General features: G+C 46.1%; 2 protein-coding genes across 4 annotated transcripts; one reads left to right on the forward strand and one right to left on the reverse strand.

The window, feature by feature from the left end:
* On the reverse strand, positions 1–26,210 carry ZNF606 (zinc finger protein 606). 3 transcript variants are annotated; one of them, XM_033224685.1, is made up of 7 exons: positions 25,779–26,210; positions 24,679–24,760; positions 24,080–24,136; positions 23,198–23,286; positions 12,507–12,633; positions 12,118–12,213; positions 1–3,208 (listed from the first exon to the last, which is right to left on the reverse strand). In XM_033224685.1, the coding sequence occupies exons 2-7, from the start codon at positions 24,707–24,709 to the stop codon at positions 1,230–1,232; spliced, it is 2,379 nt and encodes a 792-aa protein (XP_033080576.1). In that variant the 5' UTR covers positions 24,710–24,760; positions 25,779–26,210; the 3' UTR covers positions 1–1,229. The 3 variants fall into 3 exon arrangements, with proteins under 3 accessions (XP_033080576.1, XP_033080577.1, XP_033080578.1); XM_033224686.1 differs by lacking the exon at positions 24,080–24,136; XM_033224687.1 differs by lacking the exons at positions 23,198–23,286; positions 24,080–24,136.
* On the forward strand, positions 25,494–26,870 carry LOC117092096. The gene has a single exon (XM_033225295.1). The coding sequence runs from the start codon at positions 25,494–25,496 to the stop codon at positions 26,433–26,435; it is 942 nt and encodes a 313-aa protein (XP_033081186.1). The 3' UTR covers positions 26,436–26,870.
* The last annotated feature ends 958 nt before the right edge of the window (positions 26,871–27,828 follow it).

Below are 27,828 nucleotides of genomic sequence, written 5' to 3' on the forward strand. Positions count from 1 at the left end.
CTCATTGTTTAGGATTTTCTTTTTATTATCAAATCTCTACTATAGAAACACTGAAGAAAATGGAAAAAAAAATCACTGGCGAGGCAGCATAAAATGGTGGCTGAAAACAAGAACTCTAGAGCCAAACAATCTCAGCTCTACTCCCTTACTAGTTGTGCCCCTTAGGTAGGATCCTTCAACATCTATGCTTCAGCTTAGCCATTTGTAAAACTGGGGTAACAGTATCTATCTCATAGAGTTAAGGGGACTAAACAAGTTAACACTTGGAAAGCATTTAAAACAAAGCCCAGCACATAATTGTTATATGTATTTGTAAAACTTTTAAAAAATCTCAAATTAACTGGGTTAATTTTTCCATGGATCTTTCAGGTTTTTACCCATACACATTTTTTAGATCTGTTACAGTAAATATGTATATACAATTCTGTATCCTTTTTATTCTTTTGTTATGTATACTGATGCAGTGTCCATAATTATAATTTATAGTGATTGCCTAAAACAAAATACAAACTAATTGCCCAACAATGCAGTGATGAGTAACAATGGATGCTGACACACTGGGCTAAGGATCACTTTCTGTCCAGCAACATCAGTCTCATACTCCTAGGCAAGAACTTTTCTACCATTAGTCATCTCATTCATTAATTTTCTCTAAGGAGGTTAATCAACAGTAAATACCCCATTCAATACTATTTTTCTTACATTCAGATTTAGCATTTCATATTCTACTCCTGAGCACCTAGACGCTCCCCTTATAACAACAAAATCTGTATTTCTACAATTATGCACAAAATGTTATTGTAAAGTTTTCCATCCAATACTCCAGCTTGATGCAAAACAGTGTATTTCCAGTCAAAAACTTTTCTCTGCGTAAGGTTTTTCCCTTAGCAATTCACACCAATCTACAAGTAGGTGAGAGCTCTTGCTAAAAGATGCCTCATTCCCCACAGTCACGGTCCTCAAGTATGAATTACTGGTAGACCGTAAGGGGAGTTTAGAGTTTTCTTCACTGTAATTATCTGATTTTGAATAAGGGCTACATAACCGCTGAAAGCTTTTCCCTATTCTTTTACTTCACGGGGTTTCTCCTAAGATAGATATTTTCTAGTAAATAATGTGGGAGAAGTCTTCCTGAACTCTTAATGAAAAATGTCCCCTCTTGATTATGTTTATAGGGTTTTCCTCAATGTGTTGTCAAAATGTACGATGAACAAAAAACTCGCATACATTCAATTCAGTTTCTCTTCACTGTGGTTTCTCTGGTGTTGAAGAAGGGCTGAGTGACCACTAAAGGCTTTTCCACATTCACTGCATATAAAGCGCTTCTCTCCACTATGCATTCTCTGATGAATAATAAGGGAAGAATTCTTACAAAACGCTTTCTCACAATGATTACATTTGTAGGGCTTTTCTCCAGTATGGTTTCTTAGGTGTACAATAAGGGATGAACTCTCATTAAATGCTTTCCCACATTCATTACACCTGTATGGTTTCTCTCCAGTATGAGTTCTCCGGTGTGCAATGAGGTGAGAACTACAATTAAAGGATCTTTCACATTGATTACATTTATAGGGTTTCTCACCAGTGTGAATTCTCCGATGAGCAACAAGGTGACAGCTTTGACTGAAGGATTTTCCACATTTATTGCATTCATAGGGTTTTTCTCCAGTATGAGTCCTTTGATGTCTAACAAGGTGAGCCATTTGGCTACAGGATTTTCCACATTTATTACATTCATAGGGCTTAATTCCAGAATGAATTATCTCATGTTTAGTGAGGGCTGAGCGTTCTCTGAAAGCTTTGCCACATTCCTGACAGTTATACGGTTTCTCTCCCGTGTGAGTTCTCTGATGGGCAATAAGATGGGAGCTCCAGCTGAAGGATTTTCCACATTCAGTACATTTATATGGTTTTGCTCCAGAATGAGTTCTTTCATGTTTACTAAGGGCTGAGTAGTCCCTAAAAGCTTTTTCACATTCATCACATTTAAAGGGTTTCTCTCCAGTATGCATTCTCATATGGGCAATAAGATGGGAGCTCCAGCTGAACGATTTCCCACATTCAGTACATTCAAAAGGTTTCTCTCCTGTATGAGTCCTCTGATGTCCAATAAGATGAGAGTTCCAGTTGAAAGATTTCCCACACTCATTACAAACATAAGGTTTTTCTCCTGTATGAATTCTCTTATGTACAATAAGATGAGAATTCCAGCTGAAGGCTTTTCCACATTTATTACATTCATAGGGTTTTATTCCAGTGTGAGTCCGTTCGTGTTTAGTAAGGGCTGAACGATTCCTAAAAACTTTTCCACATTTATCACATTCATAGGGTTTTTCTCCAGTATGAGTTTTCTTATGCTGAATAAGGTAAGAGCTCCAGATGAAAGATGTCCCACATTCATTGTAGTCATAGGGTTTCTCTGCAGTGTAAGTGCTTGTATGCTGAGTAAGGAATGAATCATACCCAAAGACTTTCTCCCATTCATTGTATTTATATGCTTTCTCTACAGTACCGATTTTTTGATGTTCCATAAAGGATGAGAAATAAAAGATATTCTCATATTCTTTGTAATTATACTGGTTTTCTCCAACATGAAGCCTTGGGTGTTCATTAAGTGATGGGCTGTGGTTAAAGATTTGATGGCATTCCTTATATTCATAGAGTTTTTCTCCTGTGTGAATTCCTTTATGATCACCAAAATGTATTATATGATTGAAAGATTTAACAGCATCAGTACATTTGAAAAGATTATCTCCAGTTTGTATTCTTGAAGGGTAAATAGGCTGAATGGACTGATAAATAGTTTTGTCATAATCATTATTTTCACAGGTAACTTTATCTGCATACATTATGGCTGAGTCACATCTCCAACTTTCAGCATGTGTATCAGGCTGATAGAAATGTTCTATCTGAGAAACTCTCTGAGATGGAACAAAGTTTAAGTTCTGGCTAAACTCTGCCCCAAGTTCACAGAATTCAGAGCTTCTCTGGGATAGTACTTGCTTTTGCATGAAGACCATCTGCCTCATAGCTGTACTCTGGTTCACGTGATACATTTCTAATTGGTCTTTACATCCCAAAACTTCTAACCTGGAGAACCAAGGATCATCCCATATATATCTTTCCAACTTCATGTCATGGGGTTGTTCTTCCTCAAAAATGCTCTGTGCTGGGATCAATGCTTTGCTTTCAAGATTTCTCATCCATTCTGAAACAGACAGAAAAAAAAGCTATGAGAGCATAGAGAAAGACATTAGAATAAAGTGTGAATGGTGAGATTCACTGTCCATATTATCAAAAAGACAAGTATAAATTTGTTTTCAAGACCAGACTTAGAACTCAGAGAATGATCATAATAGGGAAAAGAATAATGAAAAGTAAACAACAGTTAACCAGAATAAAGTGTGTACTGAAAACTAATGAAACCATTTAAAAGTCTTCCTTTCCACGAAAAGGAAGACCAGGATAAGAATGTGCAAGAAAGAGGCTGGGCACGGTGGCTTACCCAGTGCTATACTCTCAGCACTTTGGGAGGCCAAGGCAGGCAGGTCATGAGGTCAGGAGACAGAGACCATCCTGCCTAGCACAGTGAAACCCTGTTTCTACTAAAAATACAAAAAATTAGCCAGGCGTGGTGGCGGGCGCCTGTAGTCCCAGCTGCTCAGGAGGCTGAGGCAGGAGAATGGCGTGAACCCGGGAGGCGGAGCTTGCAGTGAGCCAAGATCGCGCCATTGCACTCCAGCTGGGTGACAGAGCGAGACTCCATCTCAAAAAAAAAAAAAAAAAAAAAAAAAAACAATGTGCAAGAAAGAGTTAACTCTGCAGGCCTGACATGCTCAAACCTTGCAAAGGTGGCCTGTTTCCTAACTGGCCCTTAGCCAACTCCTGGGAATTAAGATCTTGGAATGTTCTAACTAGTAAGAGTGTTTTGCATGCTCAAGGTATTGAAGCACATTTACCAATTTCTTTAGATATGTGTGCAAACAATGTCATTCATAGTGATCACCTGCTTTCCCTCTGGATGGCCTGGAGTTTCAGCGATTGCAGTCAGTCACGCAAGCACTATGTGCCTGTACGACCAACCTCTCAATAAACACACTGGACTCCTAGACTCAGGCAAGTTTCCTAGTAGACATTTCACGTGTGTTGTCACAACTCCTCGCTGGAGGAATTAAGTGTGCCCCATGCACGCTACTGGAAGCTTGCACCTGGTCTAACCCATGCACCTTTTTCCTTTGCTGATGTTACCTTGTATCCTTTCACTGTAATAAACAATAATCCTGAGTATAATGACTTTTGAGTCCTTTAAGTCCTCACAGTCAATCAGTGAACCTGGGGTGGTCCTGAAGATCCCTGACAAAAGGACACAGTGAATGTTATTAAGGTTAAAAAAGAAAAAAAGAGAATAAAGCCTTTCATCTTAACAAAAGGTAGGCAGGTGAGCACACGAGGCCTTTAGCAAGTAACGTTTACATCATGAGTGCTCTAATTCACTTCTGTGTCATAATGTCCTTCTACTCCCATATATTGACAAACGCAGAAAAAAGGAGGAGCGGGTGTTAAGAGAGTATCACCAAGCAAGGCTTCAAGCCAGGCTGTTACCTATGACAAAATGCTATCACATTGTTTCCTATGTCACAGAATCCAGTCAATCACACAAGATCCACCAACCCAAAAGGCAGACATCATCACAGTTTATGGATACCCCTAAAGTTACACTTCTATCCACCACAGAAAATTTTTAGAGCAATGATAGATGGACTAGGAAGACAGCATAGTGTTAAAAAACAGACACAGGAGTCACAGTCTGCTAACCTATACTTGAACAATGGCCCTGCTGCTATCCTTCGAGAACTTTTCTGATAACTAATGAGACTCAGAATCCAGCCAAACTCCTGGCAAGTTTAATACACAGGAGCTGCCTATTGTCACTGCTGAAGTATCAGTTCTCTAACAACCAAAGGAGGCTATATTAGTTTCTTTCTGCTATTGTAACAAATTACCACATATTTAGTGACTTCAGATAATACAAATTTATGATCTTACCATTCTGGAAGTCAGAAGTCCAAAACGGCTTTCACTGAACTACAATGGAGTTATCGGCTGGGTTTGCTCCCTCCAGGAGCTCTAAGGAATCCACCATATCCTTGCCCTTTCCATCTTCTAGAAGCTGCCCAAATTCCTTGGTTCACAGCTCCTTCCTCCATCTGCAAAGCTCGTCACTCTGACCTCTGCTTCTGTCATCACTTCCTCTCCCTGTGTCTCTGACCTTCCCATCGCAATCTTGTAAAACGACCCTTGTGAGTACAGTTAGAATCCACTCAGACAATCCAGGATAATCTCCCCACAGCAAGATCCTTAATTTATTCTCATCTGAAGGTCCCTTTTGCCATACAAGGTGCACTATTCACAAATTCTGGAGATTAGGATGCAGATATCTTTGTAGGGGAAGTCATTATCCAGATTGCCACAGGGTCTAAAGTCCCAGGCAAGTCCCAACAAGAACTAGACCCTGTCCTCTCTCTCTGCCTCTTTTTCTCTCTTTACTGTATGTAATTTCCCCCCTTTTACCACCCAAGTCCATTATTTTTTGTTCAATTTTTTTGAGACAGGGTCTCACTCAGGCATCATAGCTCACTGTAATCTCAAATTACTGGGCTCAGGCAATCCTCCCACCTCAGCCTTCCGAATAACAGGACTACAGGCGTGCATCCTGTACACATAACCATGCCTGGCTAAATGTTTTCAAATTTTTTGTAGTGACAGGGTACTGCCATGTTGCCCAGGATGGTCTCAAATTCCTGGGCTCAAATGATCCTCCTATCCTGGCCTCGCAAAGCACTGGGATTACAAATGTGAGCCCCCATCCTGGACCCCATGATCATTATAACAGAGGGTCTACTCTGCACAACTGGCATTTATTATCAATTTCAAGCTCAGCTCTTAAAAGTTACTGAATTATCTTCATATAGATTTTAAATCCTTCCAGTAAAAGCTTTTCTACAAATGGAAGCTGACCAATTCCCTGACCAAACGAAAGACCAACTGAAAGACCAAATGAACAGCTCTTGTCCAACTTTATACTTGCTCAGTACTTGTAGTCTACTGAGTTTCCAGCACCAGAGACGAGGCAAGAAAGTATGGTCTCCCTGGAAGTCAGAATCTATGTGATGAGAGGTCATACCAAACAGTGATGAATATACATGAAATATCACTCTGAGGCTGGGCGCGGTAGCTCATGCCTGTAATCCCAGCACTTTGGGAAGCTGAGGCAGGTGGATTACCTGAGGTCAGGAGTTCAGGACCAGCCTGGCCAACATGGTAAAACCCCATCTCTACTAAAACAATACAAAAAAATTAGCCGGGCGTGGTGGCAGGCGCTTGTAATCCCAGCTACTCGGGAGGCTGAGACGAGAGAATTGCTTGAACCCAGAAGGCGGAGGTTGCAGTGAGCCAAGATCACGCCACTGCACTCCAGCCTGAGCAACAAGGGCGAAACTCCATATCAAAAAAAAAAAAAAAAAAAAAAAAAGAAACATCACTCTGAGATAGTGGGGTTATAGAATAGATGCTAAGTGGGTGGGAGATCAAAAAAGGAGATCAGCACTAACTGAAGTGATCGAGGATGGTTCACACAAAAGAAACAACATGAGCTCAGCCTTGAAGCACGACCTGTGTACAGAATGACTAGTCACTCAGCATGAGCAGAGGCATGCATGGCGTGACCGGTGTGTAAGGAGGAAGATAAGGATACCTGCTGAATAAACTCCAGGAACTATTCAGGAAATGAGAGAAACAATAGAAAAAATAGAAGGTCTTGAAATCCAGTTGTTTTGTTAAAAGGCAATTAGAATCACTCTAGGTTGACTGACAGGGACCTCATAATGAAGGATTTCAGGGATATAAACCTAGAAATAATACCTGAGGTGGCTAACAAGAAGTGAGAATTTCCTCATCAACTTGGGCTGGAATTTTATGAGAAAGGGGCTGGACTGAGAGTGATGATGGAAGCTGAATGACATAACTCACATTTCAGAGGAAGAAAATCTTGGGAGTTAGAAGGGAGATTACTTCTTGGAGAGGAAAGAGTAGGAAGTCAAGATGACTTCTTAATCTCCAGCTTAGGGGACATGCAGAAATACATTTCAGGAAGATGGGAAAACATCTAGACAGAGGAGACAAGATTACTGGTTCTATCGGCTGTGATCACGGAGACAGCTGAGATGCTTTGTAAAAGGGAGAAGTGTAAGGACAGGGGTGCTGGAATTGCAGCACTCTGGATGGTAATTAAGAACGGGCAGCACTGAAGGTGGAAGAATTAAAGCTCCTGGAATTCATGAGCTCTTAGGGGAAAGTTTCCAATCTGAATAGAAAACAATTGGCGAGATTCTCCACCAAAGTCCCTCCATTAGACCGGGTGGAAGATAATCCAACTTCAGGACTCGAGAAGAGATGGTGGCACATTGCCAAAAATAGTAAGATAAAGACAATGTGTATAATATTCCTACTGTTGAAAACGTGAAAAGTAACACAAATTCCTACATGCTTGTAGTTGCATAAGGAAACTCTGTTATGCACATAACAGAAATTACTAAAAGTGATTACCTGGGGCAGAATGTCAGTGAAAATGGTGAAGTAAAGACATCTAAAATTTCAACACTCTGTAAAACTAACTAAAAAACTGGCAAACCTGTCAGAAGGCAGTTTTTCAAAATTCTGTAAATTAACCAAAGCCTTGCAGCAACCAGGAAACATTTATTCCAGAAAAGTAAATTTTAATAAGAACAGTAAGCTATATGGTGTTTTAACTTACCCTGGTCCCATCTCTGGCTCAGTAACAGCCTTTGAAAATGACAGCTCCCGCTTCTGGTACTTCAGTGAGCAGAACAAAGCTGGAGCTTTTTCAAAGCCTCAATCCCAAAGAACAGTCATTACTAGATCTGCCTAGTGGCTCCCTGGAAGACTCCACTGAAAAAGCTGGTCTTTATTTTGTCTGACACAGAACTCTCATAGTGTTAAAAAGCCTCTAGGGAGGACGTACTTTTCTAACATTTACAGGCAATGTTTTAAAGTCACCATTGCCCAAGGTGATGGCAAACAGGTGGGGCCCAAAACACAGGAGTCAAAAAGATAGAATGAAAGAACTGAGGAATGAGATGTCTATAGGGACTCTGAGAAGCTCCAACCTAGAAGGCTACATGCATACACATAATAATTAAACTAGGGCCGCGCGCGGCTCACGCCTGTCATCCCAGCACTTTGGGAGGCCGAGGTGGGCAGATCACGAGGTCAGAAGATTGAGACCATCCTGGCTAACACGGTGAAACCCCGTCTCCACTAAAAACACACACACACACAAAAAAGTAGTCGGGCGTGCTGGTGGGTGCCTGTAGTCCCAGCTACTCAGGAGGCTGAGGCAGAAGAATCGCTTGAACCCAGGAAGCAGAGGTTGCAGTGAGCCAAGATCGCGCCTCTGCACTCCACCCTGGGTGACAGAGCAAGACTTCGTCTCAAAAAATAAATAAATTAGTTAATCAATTAATTCAATTTAATTAAAGCCAAAGAGAGAATCCTGAAAGCAGAAAGAAAGAAGAAACTCATCACATACAAGGGATCCTCAAGAAGATTAACAGCTTGTTTCTCAGAAACTATTCAGGCCAGAAAGAAAGACAAAAAAACATGACAATCAAGAATTCTGCCGGGCGCGGTGGCTCACGCCTGTAATCCCAGCACTTTGGGAGACTGAGGCAGGCTGATCACAAGGTCAGATCAATATCATCCTGGCTAACACGGTGAAACCCCATCTCCACTGAAAAATACAAAAACAAAAATTAGCCAGGCATGGTGGCGGGTGCCTGTAGTCCTAGCTACTCGGGAGGCTGAGGCAAGAGAATGGCGTGAACCTGGGAGGCGGAGCTTGCAGTGAGCCAAGACTGCATCACTGCACTCCAGCCTGGGGGACACAGCGGACTCCGTCTCAAAAACAAAAACAAACAAACAAACAAAAGAATTCTACACTCAGTAAAATTATCCTTCAAAAATGAAGGAGAAATCAAGAGATTTCCAGATAAACAAAACGCCACAGTTTGCTGTTAGCAAACCTGTCCTATAGGAAATGCTGGCTAGGGATAGTGACTCATGCCTGTAATCCCAGCACTTTGAGATGCTGAGGCAGGGGCATCACTCGAGCTCAGGAGTTCAAGACCAGCCTAGGCAACATAGTGAGGCATCGTCGTGTGCACCTATAGTCCCAGCTACTCAGGAGGCTGAGATGGGAGGATCACTTGAGCCTAGAAAGTTGAGACTACAGTAAGCCATGATCATGCCACTGCACTCCAGCCTGGGCAACAGAGTGGAAATGCTAAAGTGAGTCCCTCATGCTGAAATGAAAGAACATTCAACAGTAACTCAAAATAAAAAAATCAATAAAGGCAGCTACATAAGTATGAAAAGACAATATAAATACAATTCTTGTTTCTAGCTCCCTGTTTTAGTCTCTTAGAAGACAACTGCATAAAGCAATAATTCTATATTCTATAATATAGAATATAGAATATAGAATATAATTATAAATCTATATTCATGAACACACAATGTATAAAGATGTAATGTGTGACAAAACAGCATAAAAGGAGGAGGGCAGAGCTATACAGAAACAAAGTTTTGGTATACTATTAATATTAAACTAGTATTAATCCAAACTACATTGTCATAAATCGATGTCAATTGTAAGGCCAGGCGTTGTGGCTCACATCTATAATCTTAGCACTTTGGGAGGCCAAGGCAGGAGGATTGCTTGTGCACAGGAGTTCAAGACTAGCCTAGGCAATACAGTGAGACCTCGTCTCTACAAAAAAAAAAAATTTTTTTTTAATTAACTGAGCATGACGGTGCATGGCTGTAGTCCCAGCTACCCAGGAGGCTGCAGTGGGAGGACTGCCTAAGCTTGCGATGCAGAGGTTGCAGTAAGTCAAGATTGTGCTACTGCACTCCAGTCTGAGCAGAAGAGCAAGACCTTATCTCAAAAGATGTTAATTGTAATCCCCAGGGCAACTATCAAGAAAATAACTCAAGATTTCTTTTCTTTTTTTTTTTTTTTGAGACAGAGTCTCACACTCTCGCCCAGGCTGGAGTGCAGTGGCATGATCTCAGTTCGCTGCAAGCTCTGCCTCTCGGGTTCACGCCGTTCTCCTGCCTGAGCTTCCTGAGTAGCTGGGACTACAGGCACCCGCCACCACGCCCGGCTAATTTTTTATATTTTTAGTAGAGACAGGGTTTCACCATGTTAGCCAGGATGGTCTCGATCTCCTGACCTTGTGATCCACCCACCTAGGCCTCCCAAAGTGCTGGGATTACAGGTGTGAGCCACCGTGCCCGGCCAAAATAACTCAAGATTTTATAGTAAAAGAAAAGTGGTTACCTGTGTGTATGCCTCTATGTATCTCTGTTTTGGAGGAATAATAGTAATGTGACTAAGAACAGGGAGTATGAATGAATTATTTTTGGTGTTATTTTTGGTGTTGTTTTGAGACAGGGTCTTGCTCTGTTACTCAGGCTGGAGTGCAATGGTGAAATCACAGCTCACTACAGCCTCAACATCCCAGGCTCAAGCAATCCTCACCTCAGCCTCCTGAGTAGCTGGGACCACAGACATGTACCACAAAGCCCAGCTAATGTTTTTAATAAAGGAGATTTTTTTTTTTTTTAGTTTACACATTTTAAGTAGCTTTCAGATATTTGAACATTACCTATATTTTAAAAATCTATTTTATTTGGTATCCAAGAAGATCTAAGTAAGAAAGAACAAAAGCCCAAGCCGGGCACCATGACTCATACTGTAATCCCAGCACTTTGGGAGTCTGAGGTGGGTGGATTACTTGAGGTCAGCAGTTCGAGACCAGCCTGGCCAACATTGTGAAACCCTGTCTCTACTAAAAACACAAAAAACAGCCAGGCATGGTAGCGGGTGCCTGTAATCCCAGCTACTCAGTAGGCTGAGGCGGGAGAATCGCTTGAACCCGGGATGCGGAGGTTGCAGTGAGCCGATATCGCACCACTCACTCCAGCCTGAGCGACAGAGTGAGGCTCTGTCTCAAAACAAACAAACCAAAAAGCCCAAAAAACCTATTTTTTTTTTTTTTTTTTTTGAGACGGAGTCTTGCTTTGCCCCCCAGGCTGGAGTGCAGTGGCCGGCTCTCAGCTCACTGCAAGCTCCGCCTCCCGGGTTCACGCCATTCTCCTGTCTCAGCCTCCCGAGTAGCTGGGACTACAGGCGCCCGCCTCGTCGCCCGGCTAGTTTTTTGTATTTTTTAGTAGAGACGGGGTTTCACCATATTAGCCAGGATGGTCTCGATCTCCTGACCTCGTGATCCGCCCGTCTCGGCCTCCCAAAGTGCTGGGATTACAGGCTTGAGCCACCGCGCCCGGCCTATTTTTTTTTTTTTAAAGAAGTATCTGTAGTTATAGGTTACACGTTTGGCAACAGAGGGAATAAGGAAAACATTTTAAGTAGCTACATGGATGAGAGGTAACGTTAGAGGAAGGGACCGCAGAAAACAGGAGCCATCAAGAGAGCCAACAGCAAGGGAGGGAAACTGCAGCACATGAAAATGGCTGCCTTATTAGGATGGTGATGCTTCTCTGCTCTGAATCAAAAGCAGTAAGAGAAGAAAGCTCCTTAGAGGGAATTTTAAATGTATCTGAGGAAGGTAACTCTTCATGGCCTTATTCCATTTCTTTCTTTTTTTTTTTTTTTTTTTTTTTGAGATGGAGTCTCGCTGTGTCGCCCAGGCTGGAGTGCAGTGGCGCGATCTCGGCTCACTGCAAGCTCCGCCTCCCGGGTTCCCGCCATTCTCCCACCTCAGCCTCCGAGTAGCTGGGACTACAGGCGCCCGCCACTGCGCCCGGCTAGTTTTTTGTATTTTTTTTAGTAGAGACGGGGTTTCACCGTGTTAGCCAGGAGGGTCTCGATCTCCTGACCTCGTGATCCACCCGCCTCGGCCTCCCAAAGTGCTGGGATTACAGGCTTGAGCCACCGCGCCCGGCCAACCTTATTCCATTTCTTAACAAAGAGGGCCTGGGGGGAAGTTCCTTGTTCAGCCTGGGCTCTGCCCTCACCTGGACAAGTGCGTTGAGGACATGCCTGCTCCATCGACCATGGCTCTTCTCCTTGCTCCAACAGGGAGATGACCTCAGGCTTGGCAATCTGATTTCCTGTGCATGGAGGAAAAGCATGGAACTCGTGTCATGAGGCTTTGGGACAGCCAAAGAAAGCTTCTCTTGCCTACTGCTCCCTGTGACTTCTCAACCTGGGCAGAATACGCAAGGTCCTTCCCACTCCATGTTCTGTAAGCATTAGGAGTTTCGTCCCCGAACCTCAGGGCCCAAGATCATCTCAGCTCTTCTGAGACACCACCCTCGCCCCTGCAACAAGCTTCTAAAACATGGAGCAGCTGAAGGCATTACCATGGGAACAGCTTCGTTTACTTGGGCAGCACCTGCCTTACCCACAGAGAGCAGGTGCCCATAGGTCTCCAGCATCACATCGCGGTACAGAGTCCTCTGAACAAGGTCCAGCTGCCCCCACTCTTCTTGGGTGAAGTCCACGGCCACGTCCTTGAAGGTCACTGGTTCCTAAAAGAACACAAATGTTCCTTCTCAGCCTGTGACCACCGCCTCCAATATTTCTAGGGATGGAGTGAGGCTGACAGCCCTGGGGAGAGAAGACAGGATATAGACAAACTGTCCTGGTTATTCACGAGTCTGACTAATGTGAGGCAGGGCTCACTGAGAACCACTCAAGACCCCATCTTTGGTATATACTCTTAGGGAATTAGATACCTGGGCCCACAAGAACCACAGCAAAGCTGAGCAGGTCTCTTCCAAGACTCTTGCCAAATTCCAGCACACTGGCTATGTCCCCCACCTTGGCAATGCCCCTCTTCTGGAAAGGCAGTCATGTAATAAGGCCTGGACTGGTGCAGCAACAGGCTATAAGCAATGGTTGCAAGCCAGAGACTTTTAGGATGGATTATTTGCTTCAACACCCAGATCAAGGACCTGAAAGGGTGATCTGTACATTCACAAGTTGTCTTTCTGGCCATGGTGGGGAGCCTTCCATTCCCAGTTCATCTCTGTCCCAAGGACTGAAGCTAAGGGTGTGCAGGATGCCCCAGAGCAGCCCAGTGCAAGGAAACTTGGTTACAGCTGCCATCAAAAGCACTTTAGTTACAATCTAAACTGATTTTTTTTTTAATGAAAGCAAGAAAACTGGAAAACTAGAAGGAAAAAGGAAAGGTAATCTAAGTCTGATTTTTCCTACGAATACATCCCTCAAGTCCTTTTATTATTTTAAAATTATTTTTCTCGAGACAGAGTCTCACTCTGTCGCCCAGGATGGAATGCCATGGTGCGATCTCAGCTCACTACAACCTCTGCCTCCCAGGTTCAAGTGATCCTCCCACCTCAGCCTGCTGAGTAGCTGGGACAATAGGCATGCACCACCACGCCCGGCTAATTTTTGTATTTTTAGTAGAGATGGGGTTTCACCATGTTCACCAGGCTGCTCTCGAACTCCTGATCTCAGGTGATCCGCCCACCTTGGCCTCCAAAAGTGCTGGGATTACAGGCATGAGCCACTGCACCCAGCTCGAGTCCTGATCTGAGCCAGCCCTCCCTGCTGAATCTTCAGTGTATCAACTTTTTTTTTTTTTTTTTTGAGACAGACTCTCCCTCTGTCGCCCAGGCTGGAGTGCAGTGGCCGGATCTCAGCTCACTGCAAGCTCCGCCTCCCGGGTTCACGCCATTCTCCTGCCTCAGCCTCCCGAGGAGCTGGGACTACAGGCGCCCGCCTCGTCGCCTGGCTAGTTTTTTATATTTTTTTAGTAGAGACGGGGTTTCACCATGTTAGCCAGGATGGTCTCGATCTCCTGACCTCGTGATCCGCCCGTCTCGGCCTCCCAGAGTGCTGGGATTACAGGCTTGAGCCACCGCGCCCGGCCTCAGTGTATCAACTTTTATTGTCTCAATTGCTTCCCCTCTACCTTCACATGATGGGCTTAAAACAAAGAACTGCTTCTGCTCCAATAAATACCATATCCTGAAAAGTCAACTCCTGCTCACAACCCTCCAGGCTCAGCCTTACTGTACCCCACGGCAAGGACTGTCCATCCTCTTTTCTATGGCTGAATCTCACCTCTGTGTCCCACATCCTCGGAGGCAAAGAATCATCCCTCCCAAAGCCTCACACCCCCCGTAGAGACGTCTCCTGCACCCTTGTCCCACTTCTTCTGTGTCTCATGTCCTCAGAGGCACAGAGTCACCCCCTGCAGCCTCACACCCCCTGTAGAGACGTCTCCTGCACCCTCGTCCCACTGCTTCTGGCAGTCAACCTCCTCCTGCCAGGTACAGTGCACTCTCACCTTCTCTCCTTCCTTGTCGTCCGGCCTTGCCCCAGGGCAGTTCCTTCTCTGCCTTTATTATCCGTTTTCCTGTTCCTTGGTAATGGAAATTTTTTCTGAATATTTGTCATTTTTGCTGATCTATATTGAAGCATTTTTGAGCAATAATTATATGAGTCTTGTTTTTACCAAGCTCTCACCAATGTCTCGTGATTGCCAAGTCCAAAGTTTGATTTCTGCCTTTACCTTTTTTTTTTTTTTTTTTTTTTGAGACGGAGTCTCGCTCTGTCGCCCAGGCTGGAGTGCAGTGGCCAGATCTCAGCTCCCTGCTAGCTCTGCCTCCTGGGTTTACGCCATTCTCCTGCCTCAGCCTCCCGAGTAGCGGGGACTACAGGCGCCCGCCACCACGCCCAGCTAGTTTTTTTGTATTTTTTTTTAGTAGAGTCAGGGTTTCACCATGTTAGCCAGGATGGTCTTGATCTCCTGACCTCGTGATCCGCCCGTCTCAGCCTCCCAAAGTGCTGGGATTACAGGCTTGAGCCACCGCGCCCGGCCGCCTTTACCTTCTTGGCCTATGCAGCATTTAGCTAGCCATAACCTCCCTCTATGATACCCTCCCAAACCCCCATGGTCAATGACAACTTATTGGTTTTCCTCTCACAGACTGTCCAGATCTCAGTATGCTTGACGGCTACTGTTTCTACATTGTATGGTAATGTAATTTTTTTTAATTTAAATGTAACATGGAGTTGGGAGCAGTGGCTCATGCCTGTAATCCCAACACTTTGGGAGGTCAAGGTGGGTGGATCCTTTGAGGTCAGGAGTTCGATACCAGCCTGGCCAAGATGATGAAACCCCCATCTCTACTAAAAGTACAAAAATTAGCTGGGCATGGTGGGGCACTCCTGTAATCCCAACTACTCAGAAGGCTGAAGAATGAGAATCCCTTGAACCCGGGAGGCAAAGTTGCAGTGAGCCAAGATCGCACAACTGCACTCCAGCCTGGGCGACAGAGTGAAACTCTGTCTCAAAAAATAAAAAAACAAAAAACAAAAAATAAATGTCATATGGACAGAGAAGGGCACCACACCTACGCCAGATGCACTTTCACAGAGCAACAGCACCTGGGGAGCCAGCTAGGCAGCTGTGCTGATAGCCCAAGGTGCCTCTGACCCGGTGCTTGTCTCACACATCCTAACCTCCCTGGGGTGGCACCTTCTTAGATGGCTTCAATGTTCACCTACACTAACAAGGTGCAAACCTACACCCTAACGGCTGTCCAGCTGGTAGACCAAGCCACAAATTCACTTCCCACCCCTCCCAAGACCCCAGTGGAATCATTATATGTTTAAAAATACAGGAATTAGGTCTAATAAACATAAGAGGAATGAAATCGTGAGACCGGTTCTGCGGTCCCTAATAAAACAGTGGACAGTGGCAATGACCATCAATGACTGCTCAGCCGCAGGTGAAAGGCAGACAGGTGGCTTTATAATGGAGGGATCAGCCTGACAGTACCTGCACCCACTAACCCACCATACATGAAAATGGGACGACCAGACATCACGTGCTCACAGATGCAAGCAGTACGAAGAACCCAGCACCACCTATGAAGTATTCTTTCCAAAAATACCAGATGAGTCTACTCAGGCCTCTAGTCCAACTACTGCTCACAGGAGACGAGGCGATGGAGGAACGTATTCAATGACATCATGAAGGCAAAAATCAGGCAAATCAACGAGACCAGTGACCTAGTTTCTTCCGCATGGGAAGCACGTGCAGTGTGTGAGCCTTGTTTGGATCCTGATTTGAACAAACCAACAACTGTAAAAAGTTATTTTAGGGACATGTAGAGAAAACAGTATGAACTGGATATCAGGTAACATTGAGGAATTATGGGTAATTTTGCTGAGTATGATAAACGTATTATGATTTCTTCCTTAAGGGTACATATCTCTTAGATACATACACAGAAACACTCACAGGTGAAATGATACAATTCTGAGATTTGCTTTCAAAGCCTCCAGTTTAAAAAAGGTTGTGTTGGAATCGATGAAAAGAAATGCAGAAAGCAGATAGCTGACAGCTGCTGAAGCTGGTCAACATGGGTGCTTGGAGCAGGCTAAATGACACCCCCCAAAAGATGCCCATGTCCTAACCCTAGAACCTGTGACTGTTATCTTAATGATAAAAGGAACTTACAGATATAATTAAGAATCTTTAGTGGGATTATCCTGGATTATCCAGGTGGCCCAATGTAATCACCAAAGTCCTTATCAGTGAGAGAGGGAGGCAGGAGTCAGAGTCACAGGAGATATGACGCAAGCAGAGGTCAGAGTGATGTACTTTGCAGACGGAGGACAGGGCATGAGCCAGGAAATGGCTCATGATAGAGGTCAGGACATGAGCCAGGAAGCAGTCTCCCTTGAGCCTCCAGAAGAAACAGCCCTGCAGACCCATTTTAGACTTCTGAGCTGCAGAACGTTGTTCTAAGCCATAAAGTCTGTGGTAGTCTATTACAACAGCAACATAAAACTAAACTAATACAGGGTTCATCTTCTACTTTGGGGGTCAAAAATCTCCTAAAAAGTTGTTTTTTTTTTTTTTTTTAAAGAAAGTTAAAGAAATAACCCAGCCAGTGAAAAAAAATGGGGGCGTCAGCACCTTGAATTCAACTCATTCCTCCCAGAGGCAGAACAGATGAAGGTGAGGCTGACCAACTAGACCAGAGGTGATTCCAGCCCCACACTAGGAGGCACCATGGTGAAGCAGGTGCTTCCTGCAAGAGGACTCTAGGAGAGGCAGGAGTGAGTCAGGCTGAAAACAGCAGGCAGAAGCCTGCACTTGAATAGCTTTGCAAGTGCCCCACCTCGTGGGCGGCACTGCCAGCAGCCATGCACTTATAACCAGGCAAAAATCCCAGGAGCCTCCTCAGACTTGAGACTGCGGCTAAGTTCTCAGGCTGCCCAGATGCGTGGAGACCTGTTCAGTCCCACCAGATGAAAAAGAGAAGGGAGTCTGTGGCCTCACAGCTCATTATCTATGAAACTGGAAGTACAGCTGACCGGCTGGCCCTGGCCCATGCAGGCCCACGAAACCCAGGGCATGCCTCGCCAGGAGGGCAGAGGGGAGTGGAAGGCACCAATCAGGAGTCAGATCTACGCAGCTGCAGTAGAGCAGGACTTCTAGCCTCACAGCCCTGCCCTAGACCAGACGACTCCTGGACATGAGAAACCCCTGATGCAGATCAAGAGACTGAACTAAGCAGCCACAAGGCCAGAGAATCCAAACAACAGCCACATTCAACTTTCAGAGAACTGTAATTCCTATTCTCAGATTCTCAGATCAGAGTGATTTCAGTATAAAGTGGGACAGGATGCTACAAGAGAGGTTGAGAGAAGAGGAAAGCCTTCAAAGAGTAAGAAAAGACTAGAAGACATAGCAATTAGTTCAGGAGGCCCTAGAGAGTTCTGCTGTGGTGAGAACATGATCATCACACCCCCAAACTCCGCCAAGAAAAGGACATGGAATATAAAGAGATCAGAGACATGGCAATTTGTTCAGGAGGTCCACTACCTAATAGAAGAGCCCACAAAGAGAACATAAAGGAAAAGGACAAGAGGGAAATATTACTTTTTAAATAACACAAGACTTCTTTTTTTTTTTTTTTTGAGGCGGAGTCTCGCTATCACCCAGGCTGGAGTACAGTGGCCGGATCTCAGCTCACTGCAAGCTCCGCCTCCCGAGTTTACGCCATTCTCCTGCCTCAGCCTCCAGAGTAGCTGGGACTACAGGCGCCGCCACGTCGCCCGGCTAGTTTTTTGTATTTTTAGTAGATACGGGGTTTCACCGTGTTAGCCAGGATGGTCTCGATCTCCTGACCTCGTGATCCGCCCGTCTCGGCCTCCCAAAGTGCTGGGATTACAGGCTTGAGCCACCGCGCCCGGCCCACACGACTTCTTAAAATAAGACACAGAAGGGCCGGGCGCGGTGGCTCAAGCCTGTAATCCCAGCACTTTGGGAGGCCGAGACGGGCGGATCACGAGGTCAGGAGATCGAGACCATCCTGGCTAACACGGTGAAACCCCGTCTCTACTAAAAAAAAAAAAAATACAAAAACTAGCCGGGCGAGGTGGCGGGTGCCTGTAGTCCCAGCTCCTCGGGAGGCTGAGGCAGGAGAATGGCGTAAACTCGGGAGGCGGAGCTTGCAGTGAGCTGAGATCCGGCCACTGCACTCCAGTCCGGGTGACAGAGCGAGACTCCGCCTCAAAAAAAAAAAAAAAAAAAAAACTACATAAACACGTGCACAAAGTGAAGCTACAGGAATGTTCACACAGCTTTGGCTGGAGCAGCAAAAACAATGGGGGAAAGAGGAATTTATAAACCTGTCCATAAAAGAAACTATGAACAGAGGTGCACTTCTCTAATGGACACACTCGGCAGCACAAAAGGAACAAGCCTGACTTCTCTGTATCTATCAACACGGATGGACCTCAAAGTTGAAAAAAGAAAACTATAGGAAAACTACATGTAGAAAAAAATCACTGGGAAAAAAATAGAGTGTTTGACCGGGTGCAGGGGCTCACACCTATAATCCCAGCACTTTGGGAAGTCGAGGCAGGCAGATCACTGAGGCCAGGAATTCGAGACCAGCCTGCCCAATATGACAAAACCCCACCTCTACTAAAAATACAAAAATTAGCCAGATATGGTGGCACATGCCTGCAATCCTAGCTACTTGGGAGGCTGAAGCACAAGAATCCTTTGAACCCAGGAGGCGGAGATTGCAGTGAGCCGAGATCACCCACTGCACTCCAGTATGGGCAATGCAGTGAGACTCTGTCTCAAAAAAAGAAAAAGACTATGTCTATATAGTTTATCATCTACGTATGCATATGAAAATGAATTAGCTGTGTACAAACTGAATCCATGAGTGGTTGCCTGAGAAATGGTGAAGACAAAGAGTACTATGTAAAAGAAGAAAAAGATAACAAATATGACAAAACAGTAATAATTGTTCGCTGATGGTGATGCCATTTGTTACCTTTTTATACTCTTCTGTAATTATGAAATTTGTCAAAATTAAAATTAAAATAAATTTTTAAAAAATTCAGAAATGAAAAAGGGGACATTTTCAAACTGTAAGCCCCATGGGCTAAAAAGCAGGAAAAAAAAAAAAAGGTGCCCCCAGCTGAACATGTAACCATGTCTGGGCCCACAAATCATGGAGGCCTCACCTCCAGGATGGTAACGGGACCGGGCACAATGGCTCACGCCTGTAATCCCAGCGTTTTGAGAGGGCAAGGCAGGCAAATCACCTGAGGTCAGAAGTCTGAGGCCAGACTGACCAACATGGTGAAACCCTGTCTCCACTAAAAATACAAAAATTAGCCGGGTGTGGTGGTGCACGCCTGTAATCTCAGCTACTCGGGAGGTTGAGGCATGAGAATCCCTTGAACCCAGGTGGGGAGGCTACATCAAGCCAAGATCGTGCCACCACACTCCAGTATGTACAACACAATGAGACTCTGCCTCAAAAATAAAAATAAATAAATGAATGGTAAGGGGACACAGTAAACACCTTCAGCCTAGAATTGCAAAGGAAAATGCAAAACCAAAAGGCCAGAAGGAAGAGATGGTGGAAGACAGGAACCTAGTCTCACGGGCTGTGGAGATGAGAGGGACCCTTCAAGGATAGGAGAGGAAATGCAGGTTTCACTGTTGCCTGATGCTGAGGTTACCGTAAGGGTGCTAAAGAGAGAAGAGTCCTGCTAGAGGGAGGAGCAAACCCTTCGGTTCCACAGGTCACCCTCAGGAGCTGCATCTGCATTTTCCAATTATATCCTAGGATGACTTGCAAATGTGTTTCACCCAAATTCTCATAAACATTCTTGCACACATCACTTTGTACACACGTATAAGCACTTATCTAGGCATTCTAAAGCACTTTATGGAATCTGCTAACAAACCAGCCACATATATAAACCCTGTGAGAGTCTCAAGGAGAGAAGACAAAGGGTGCTGAGCCGGGTCTCAGATGTTTGCCAACAGATCTTACCCAACTGCTCCCCCTTCAAGGAACCCGGGGCAATTCAGATGGCTTCTATGGTAGATTTCACTGCAGAGAAGGAAAACAGAACTAGACTGTGCACATCCTCAAGTCTGACCAAGGATGAGTGCAGATTATTACTGGTGTTTTATGTACATAACGTTTGTTACGCAGATATCCTAGGTGGATTGTTACAGGGGGGTTTTAATGCTTCCATATTTGGACAGGCTGGTTGGGGTTTTTTAGATGGAATGAGATATTATCACTACAATTATTATTTCCCCCTATTTCTAGAAATAAGGGGATCTGGGCTTCTGTAGTAAAAACCTCACTATTGAACATACTTCCATGAATGGACTATTCAGATAATGAGGGATGACAGCATTTTATGTTTTCACCAGATAAATGCTTTATTTCAATAAAGATTTAATCTCGGAGGGAACAATAAAGGACACAGGGTTCTTTTGCATTCCTGAAGATCTCACTTAGTTAAAAACACACAGCAGTCAAATCCAAGTTTCCCACAGGAAAAAATCCAAAGTAAATGTGGGGAGGGGGGCCAGCCAGGAGCATGTTATCAGAAATCACAACTCTTCAGACATTGGAGGGTGTTGTTATTTTTAATTCTGTTTTATTTTCTCGGCATTAACTTGGATAATTCTCAGAAAGCCTAGCATAAATTAACAGCAGAGTGTAGCATGGTGGTGAACAGGGCTTCTTCGCGGTGTTTTATTACAGCTAACTTCTCCTCCTCAGAGTCTGATTCACGGGCCATCTTTCAGGTTAGCCTAGCTTCACTACTGATGATTCTGTTTTAGGATTTAATAATGACTGTACAGTGTAACAGCAGCACACCTCATAGCTGCCCACGTTCTGATACCAGGCAACAATCACCTTGCATCATATGGTTCAAGCCCTTCTGCTTCCCATCTCATCTGGACCAGGGATAGCAACACTGCCAAGTGGGGACAGCATACTTATGATATACTTCACCCACCAGATTTGAAACTGTGGGCAGTTTCATTAATATTTTTTAATTTCAGGGGGAGGCACAAAGTAGAGACATGATTTTTAAATCGTTTTATATCCAAGTATCTCACATCTGCTGGATTCATTATTTCAATTTAAAAATAAAAGACCTAAAAAAAGGTAATGAAACTGTTTTTCTTCATCTTTCATAGCAGGGAGTTAACAGGGTAAATGTAACTTTGATGAATTAGAAAAAACAAATTTTTAAAAATCTCCCATTTAGAAATACAGACAACTCTAAAAAATTGAAAACAAGAAGTTAAAAATGGCTGCCTCAGTCATTAAAAGAAGTATTGACGCAATGCTACAACATGGATAACTCCTGAAAACGCAAACACTATGCTAAGTGAAAAAAGCCAGACAAAAAAGGCTGTGCCATATTATGATTCCATTTTTATGAAAGTCCAGAATAGGCAAATTCCTAGGAACAGAAAGTACACTAGTGGTTGGGAGGGAGTAGGGGGACAGGGAGTGACTACTAATGGGTACAGGATTTATTTTTGGGGTGATGAAAATGTTCTAGAATTAGATACTGGTGATTGTTGCACAATTCTGTGACTATACTAAAAACCACAGAATTATAAACTTTAAAAGGATAAACTTTATGGTATGTCAGTACCATCTCAATAAAGCTATTATAAAATTTTTTTTAAGTGGCTGCATCTGGTGAGGAGGCTGGGCAGGAGGAGCACAGAGAGATGATACCTTTCCTAAGTGACTCCATTGTCCTGTTTCTCTCAGGAGCCACCCTGTCCCCATAATCACAAAGGACCCTGCTTTGATTTCCTTATACTTCTCCTCCCTAGTTCCAAGGTCCTGGTCAGACTGAAGCCTGAAACACCAGCCTGCTTCCCACAGCCCTCCTCTTCCACACCCATCATCACATTTCGAACCCTGGTGCCCCCTGATCCCAAGACTTCTGAGGCTCTGCAGCAGGCATTCAGGGCCTGGCTGGGTTCATCCTGGCCTCTCTAGCCTAAAATCTAACTGGAGTCAGTCTCACTCAAACACTGGTCACGTAGTGTGCCTGCCACCCCCACCCCTGTAGTGCTGCAGGAGGCCAGACTCCCACTCACCAGGCTGTGCCCAACTGGCTGATGCATTCTTTTTACCTCTTGGCCCAGGTCTCCCAAGCAGCCTTCCCTCCACAGCAAAAGCTGACCTCACACAGACTCTGTCCCATCTCCCAACTCATCAGGTGACTGAGCTCCTCCGGGCCTACCCCACCCGTCTCAGGTTTCTCACATCCCACACTGCATGTGTGGCTCCAGGTAGGCCGTGAGATGTCCTCAGCTGAGTGAATAACCCTGGAAAAGGGTCTGGGAGCTCCTCAGGGTGGAGGCTCACACCTGTCCTTGTTCCCCTCACAGCAGGCACTGCACAGCATAAGCCTAAATCAGGTGCTAAAGACATGAGTGAAGGTGGCAAGAGAGAAGTGGGGCTGCCAGCCAAAAGGGCTGCCCCTCATGCCCCACAAGCGGCCAGGCTAGTCGGAGCTCAGCACTGTGGACAGGCTGGTCCGCAAGGCCAGGCTCCGAGCAAGGCTCCGAGGCACCAAAAACAGCCTGATTCTCCCTGCCTGCTCTCAGGAAGCATTAACTTCCAGTTGCTTGTTTCCCTACCCAAACTCCAACTGTTGTAAACTGGTGAGCCACATCAACTGGGATGACCAGGGATAACCTGGACATCATCCTTTGGGAACAGAACAGCCCCATCTCACCTGAACCTGGGCTGCTGGGAGCCCAGTGGCCCTCCTCCCCTCCTCGAGGTTCCCCTCCACATGCCAGGCAGGATCCTGAGGACACAGAGCTAGGAAACGAGAAAAAAGTCATGGAGGCAGCTCTCGCTGCCAGGAGCTCACCTGTCCTTCTGGCGGGCTGAGGACCAGCCCCTGCCCCTCCCCCTTGAATGAGGCAAGAGACCCACTTCCTCATTCTATAGATGAAGGAATTAGGGCTCAGAGAAGGTAAGGAAAGTACCTGAACACATGAATCTCTCATTGCTCCCCCTGTGCTATAAGGTACCATCTCTGAGAAGCAGTGTCTGGTCACAACCTTCCTGGGCCTGAACCCTAAATGGCCACACATGAATTCTCATGCATCTTGAGACGTCACCATCACCTTATTGCTCACTAGTTTTCTGATTCTTCCTTGCTCCAACTCTGCACAGAGACAGATCTGGACCACCTGCCCTAAAGCCCCACCTGGTCTCCATTCTTTTTTTTTTTAAGATGGAGTCTGGCTCTGTCGCCCAGGCTGGACTGCAGTGGTGCGATCTCGGCTCACTGCAAGCTCTGCCTCCCAGGTTCACGCCATTCTCCTGTCTCAGCCTCCCGAATAGCTGGGACTACAGGCGCCCGCCACCTTGCCCAGCTAACTTTTTGTATATTTAGTAGAGATGGGGTTTCAGGGTGTTAGCCAGGATGGTCTCGATCTCCTGACCTTGTGATCCACCCGCCTTGGCCTCCCAAAGTGCTGGGATTACAGGCGTGAGCCACCGTGCCCAGCCCACCTGGTCCCCATTCTAATCTCCAGCTGTGGCAGAGCACTACAGCGAGAGGCCACAATATGGCAGCCCACAGCTGACCGGGCTCTTGACTCACCCCAGGAGGCCCATGGGTCAACAGCCGTCATCCCCCAAGACTGGTCCGTAAGGGCACCTGCACAGAAGGAGCAGGTTAGGACTGTGACACCAAACCTAGCGATTCCAGGCGACAAAATACAAGAGGAGACTGACTTGCTAATGGGCACTACAAAATTCCATAAACAGAGCCCAAAGGCATGTAAAAAAATCCAACATAAGCTGGATTCACACAGGCGATGCACAGGTGAGTCGCTATTACTTAACACTTTTAAAGTTACCAACCAATGCTATATAAGTAAAAACAACAAAGCTAAAAATATATATGGGAGCAGTAGAGACAATATTTTCTTATATGTATTACTGTTGTTTAGGAAACCCCATAAACCACCAGAAAATCTCTTAAAACTAATGACACCTCTCAGGAGATGACTATAAAACACATAAAAGTTAGTGTCTTTTATGCCAACAATTTTCCTCCTTTACCACCAATCAGTTCTAATTTTGTACCAAGATAGAGCCCCTTCCATCCTCAAAAGTCCTCAGCTTGTCCCAGCTCTGACCCATGACTTCAGCAGCTAATGTTGGGGGAGGCCCAGAAGAAACACAATTTGGACTCACCCCAGGAGGCCCATGGGTTGATGGCTGCCATCCTGAGGACTGATTGACCAGGCACCTGCTCAGGAATACTGCAAATTCCAACCTAGTGACAAAAGTGAAAAAAGACAAAACTAGTCCTTTCTCACAGAAGACCAAGTGGGAACAAAGAAGGGAATCCATCCACAGAAGCGACAAAGAAACTTGTAAGGAGCATCATCAGAAAAGAGAATTTACATGTCAAAAAAGTAACACAATTCCTGGAGAGAAATGAAGGGTAATTTGCATAAGCTGGAAAAAAGCATGATCCTGAATGAGGGTACAAATTTGTCAGCCATTCCCAAGAGACAGCCAGTCACCACACAAATGGAACTTTTGGGTTGACAACAGTTATTGTAAAATCAACTTGCAATCCTCATATATTAGTGGTTGCCTAGAGCTGGGGGGAAAAATGAAACGGGGAGTGACTGTTTAATGGGAACAAGGGTTTCTTTGTGGGGTGATGAAATGTTCTAAAATTAGATAATGGGGATGGCTGCACAATTTTATTAATATACAATAAAACCAGTGTATTACACACTTTTAAGTGGTTCAAGTGGTGAACGTTATGCAAATTTAATCCCACCTCCAAAAGAAATTCACGTCCAAGATTTACTAAGCCTAAGCTTGTGTGTGTGTGGAGGACTTAGGGATGGGCCTGGCGCCCAGACCCCTAACTCCTCAGGTTCCAGATCTTTGTACAAGTCAGCAACCTCTCGACTGGATTCCTGGGTATGTGTATAAAGCACCAGAACACACAGTGGGCCTCAGGAGCACCGGAATCAGCGCGAAAACGCAGAATGCAAACCGTATTTTGCACCGTTATTTGCAACTTGACAGTGACCGCCACCGTCGCTGCATGTTTAAGGGAACCCGGAGCTGTTTCCAACCCCGGTCTGACGTCCTTCACAGTGCTTTGTGTGAACTGGCGGGGGGAGAAACGCCGGCTGGGGAATGAACGGGGTTATTCGTCCCATCAATGGCCTCGGAAGCATCCTTATCACCTGCTTCCAGAGCTCCCGACCCAAATTTCCTCCGCAAGACCGACGCGGCCGCGACGCTGCAGAAGCTCGTCCCGGCCTCACCTGGCTTGCAGCCGCCGGTCCCCCTTGAAAGCGGCGCAGCAGGCTCGGGGTCGCTTCGCCTGGGGGGTTTGGCTTTTGTCCCGCGCCGAGGTCCGGGCCAGCAGTGCGCTTGGGAGCTCCAGGCGCGGCCTCGGGGACAAAGGCGCGCGGAGCCGACGTTGCAGAGTTCACCCAGGCCCGTCCGGCCAGACAAGGAAGAGCGCCCGGAGGCGGGAGGCCGGAGGCAGGCTGCTGGCTGGAGAGCCGAAGGCAACGGGGGCGCAAAGCCGGCGCGGAAAGGGCAGGCGCAGGACCCGCCCTAGCGCCGCCTTTCCCCGCCGGCTCTCCCGACCCCCGAGCCCCGCAGCTACAGCAGCCCCACAGCCCGAGCAAAGGCCTCGCCTCAGCCGCGGACAATGGCGGCTGCTCCCCCGGCTTCGACCGGGGCGCGCCGCGGGGTCTGCTGGGAGCTGGAGTTTCAGGCGGGCACTTCCGGCGTCGGGCAACTGCGCCACCATGACCGCTGCCTGGGCTGCCCCGCCTCGCACCGCCCTACTTGGGCGGGGTAAGGACCATTCTGGCAGCTGCGTGGAAGCCGGCGGCAGGGTGGACTTTGTTGTCCCGGCCCCAGACCACCCTCCTCCACCGCCGCCTCCCACTGCAAAAGGGCCTGGGTAAGTCGCGGCGCCGCGGGCCTCAGTTTGCCCGTCCGCAAAATGGCGCCTCGTGATCCCGGGTTTCCCGGGAGGAGCTCGGCGAGTTCTCAGCGCTCTGGAGGGATCCTTCCATTTGGCGTTCGCAAGATTGTGAAAAAGTGGTTGCTGTTATTCTCTTTATTTAAGATAAGAAACCTAATTCGAGGTACCCCTCTCTGTGAAGCCCCACGGCTGAGAACGTCAGGGCTCGTTCCCAGGTCTCTTTCCAGAGGCCAGCCTTTATGGGAGCATGGATTACCAGCGACGCATCCTGTGAGTTTTCCTGTATCAATATGTATGGAGCGGTTCGGGCGCGGTGGCTCATTCCTGTAATCTCAGCATTTTGGGAAGCTGTGGCGGGAGGATCGATTGAGTTCAGGAGTTCGACACCACCCTGGGCAACATAGCGAGACCCCATCTCTACAAAAAAACACAAAAATTAGCCCGGTGTGATGGCGCGCGCCCGTAGTCCCGGCTACTCAGAAGGCTGCGGTGGAAGGATTGCTTGAGCTCGGGTGGTCAAGGTTGCAGTGAGCTAGGATCGCACCACTGCACTTCAGCCTGGGCAACAGAACAAGACCCGGCCTTAAGAAAAAAAAAAGGCCGGGGGTGGTGACTCACGCCTGTAATCGCAACACTTTGGGAAGCCAAGGCGGGTGGATCGCGTGAGGTCAGGAGTTCAAGACCAGTCTGGCCAACATGATGAAACCTCGTCTCTACGAAAAATACCAAAAATTAGCTGGGCGTGGTGGCGGGCACCTGTACCCAGCTACTCGGGAGGCTGAGGCAGGATAATCGCTTGAACCTAGGAGGCGGAGGCTGCAGTGAGCCGATATTGTGCCATTGCACTCCAGCCTGGGCAACAAGAGCAAAATTCCATCTCAAAAAAAAAAAATGTATACATATATATATACACACACACACACATATGGAGAGGCGCTGGGAAATAGAGCAGGGAGCAGGGCTAAGGACTCTCTGCCTTGGCGGCTGCCATTGAAAAACACAAACAGAGAGGCTAAAAATGAAGGAGCCTGAGGTGTTGACCCCCAGCCTGATCCTGGAGGATCCCCTTGGCAGAGCCCATTGACGCCCCTTTGGGGTCCTCACAGAGCCACCTCCTCACCTCTGTTAAGGATGACTCTAACCCAGAGCTTCCTTGCTCACTCCCCTCCCCATGCCCAGTCCCTGTGCTCCTCACTCTCCTCGTCTATTTTGTCCACCCTCATTCCCACTGCTCCTAGGGTCTGATCTGGGCTGGTTGTCTTCACTTACTCAGCACCTCAGTGAGAGACCCACTTTTCATGCACCCACTGCTTGCTGCTTGCACATTTTTACTTATTATTTTGTTTTTTTTTTTTTAGTCAGAGTTTTGCTTT

The sequence above is a fragment of the Trachypithecus francoisi genome, unplaced genomic scaffold, assembly GCF_009764315.1.
Source record: "Trachypithecus francoisi isolate TF-2019V2 unplaced genomic scaffold, Tfra_2.0 Lachesis_group12, whole genome shotgun sequence".
Lineage (NCBI taxonomy): Eukaryota > Metazoa > Chordata > Mammalia > Primates > Cercopithecidae > Trachypithecus > Trachypithecus francoisi.

Excerpts from the sequence above, each read along its gene's own strand:
- ZNF606 (XM_033224685.1), bottom strand. The coding sequence starts at position 24,709 with ATGGCAGCCATCAACCCATGGGCCTCCTGGG. Across the intron at positions 24,137-24,678 it reads CAACCCATGGGCCTCCTGGG|GTGCCCTTACGGACCAGTCT; the intron begins GTGAGTCCAAAT and ends CCTTCTGTGCAG. Across the intron at positions 12,214-12,506 it reads TGGGCACCTGCTCTCTGTGG|GAAATCAGATTGCCAAGCCT; the intron begins GTAAGGCAGGTG and ends CTCCATGCACAG.
- LOC117092096 (XM_033225295.1), top strand. The coding sequence starts at position 25,494 with ATGCAAACCGTATTTTGCACCGTTATTTGCAACTTGACAGTGACCGCC.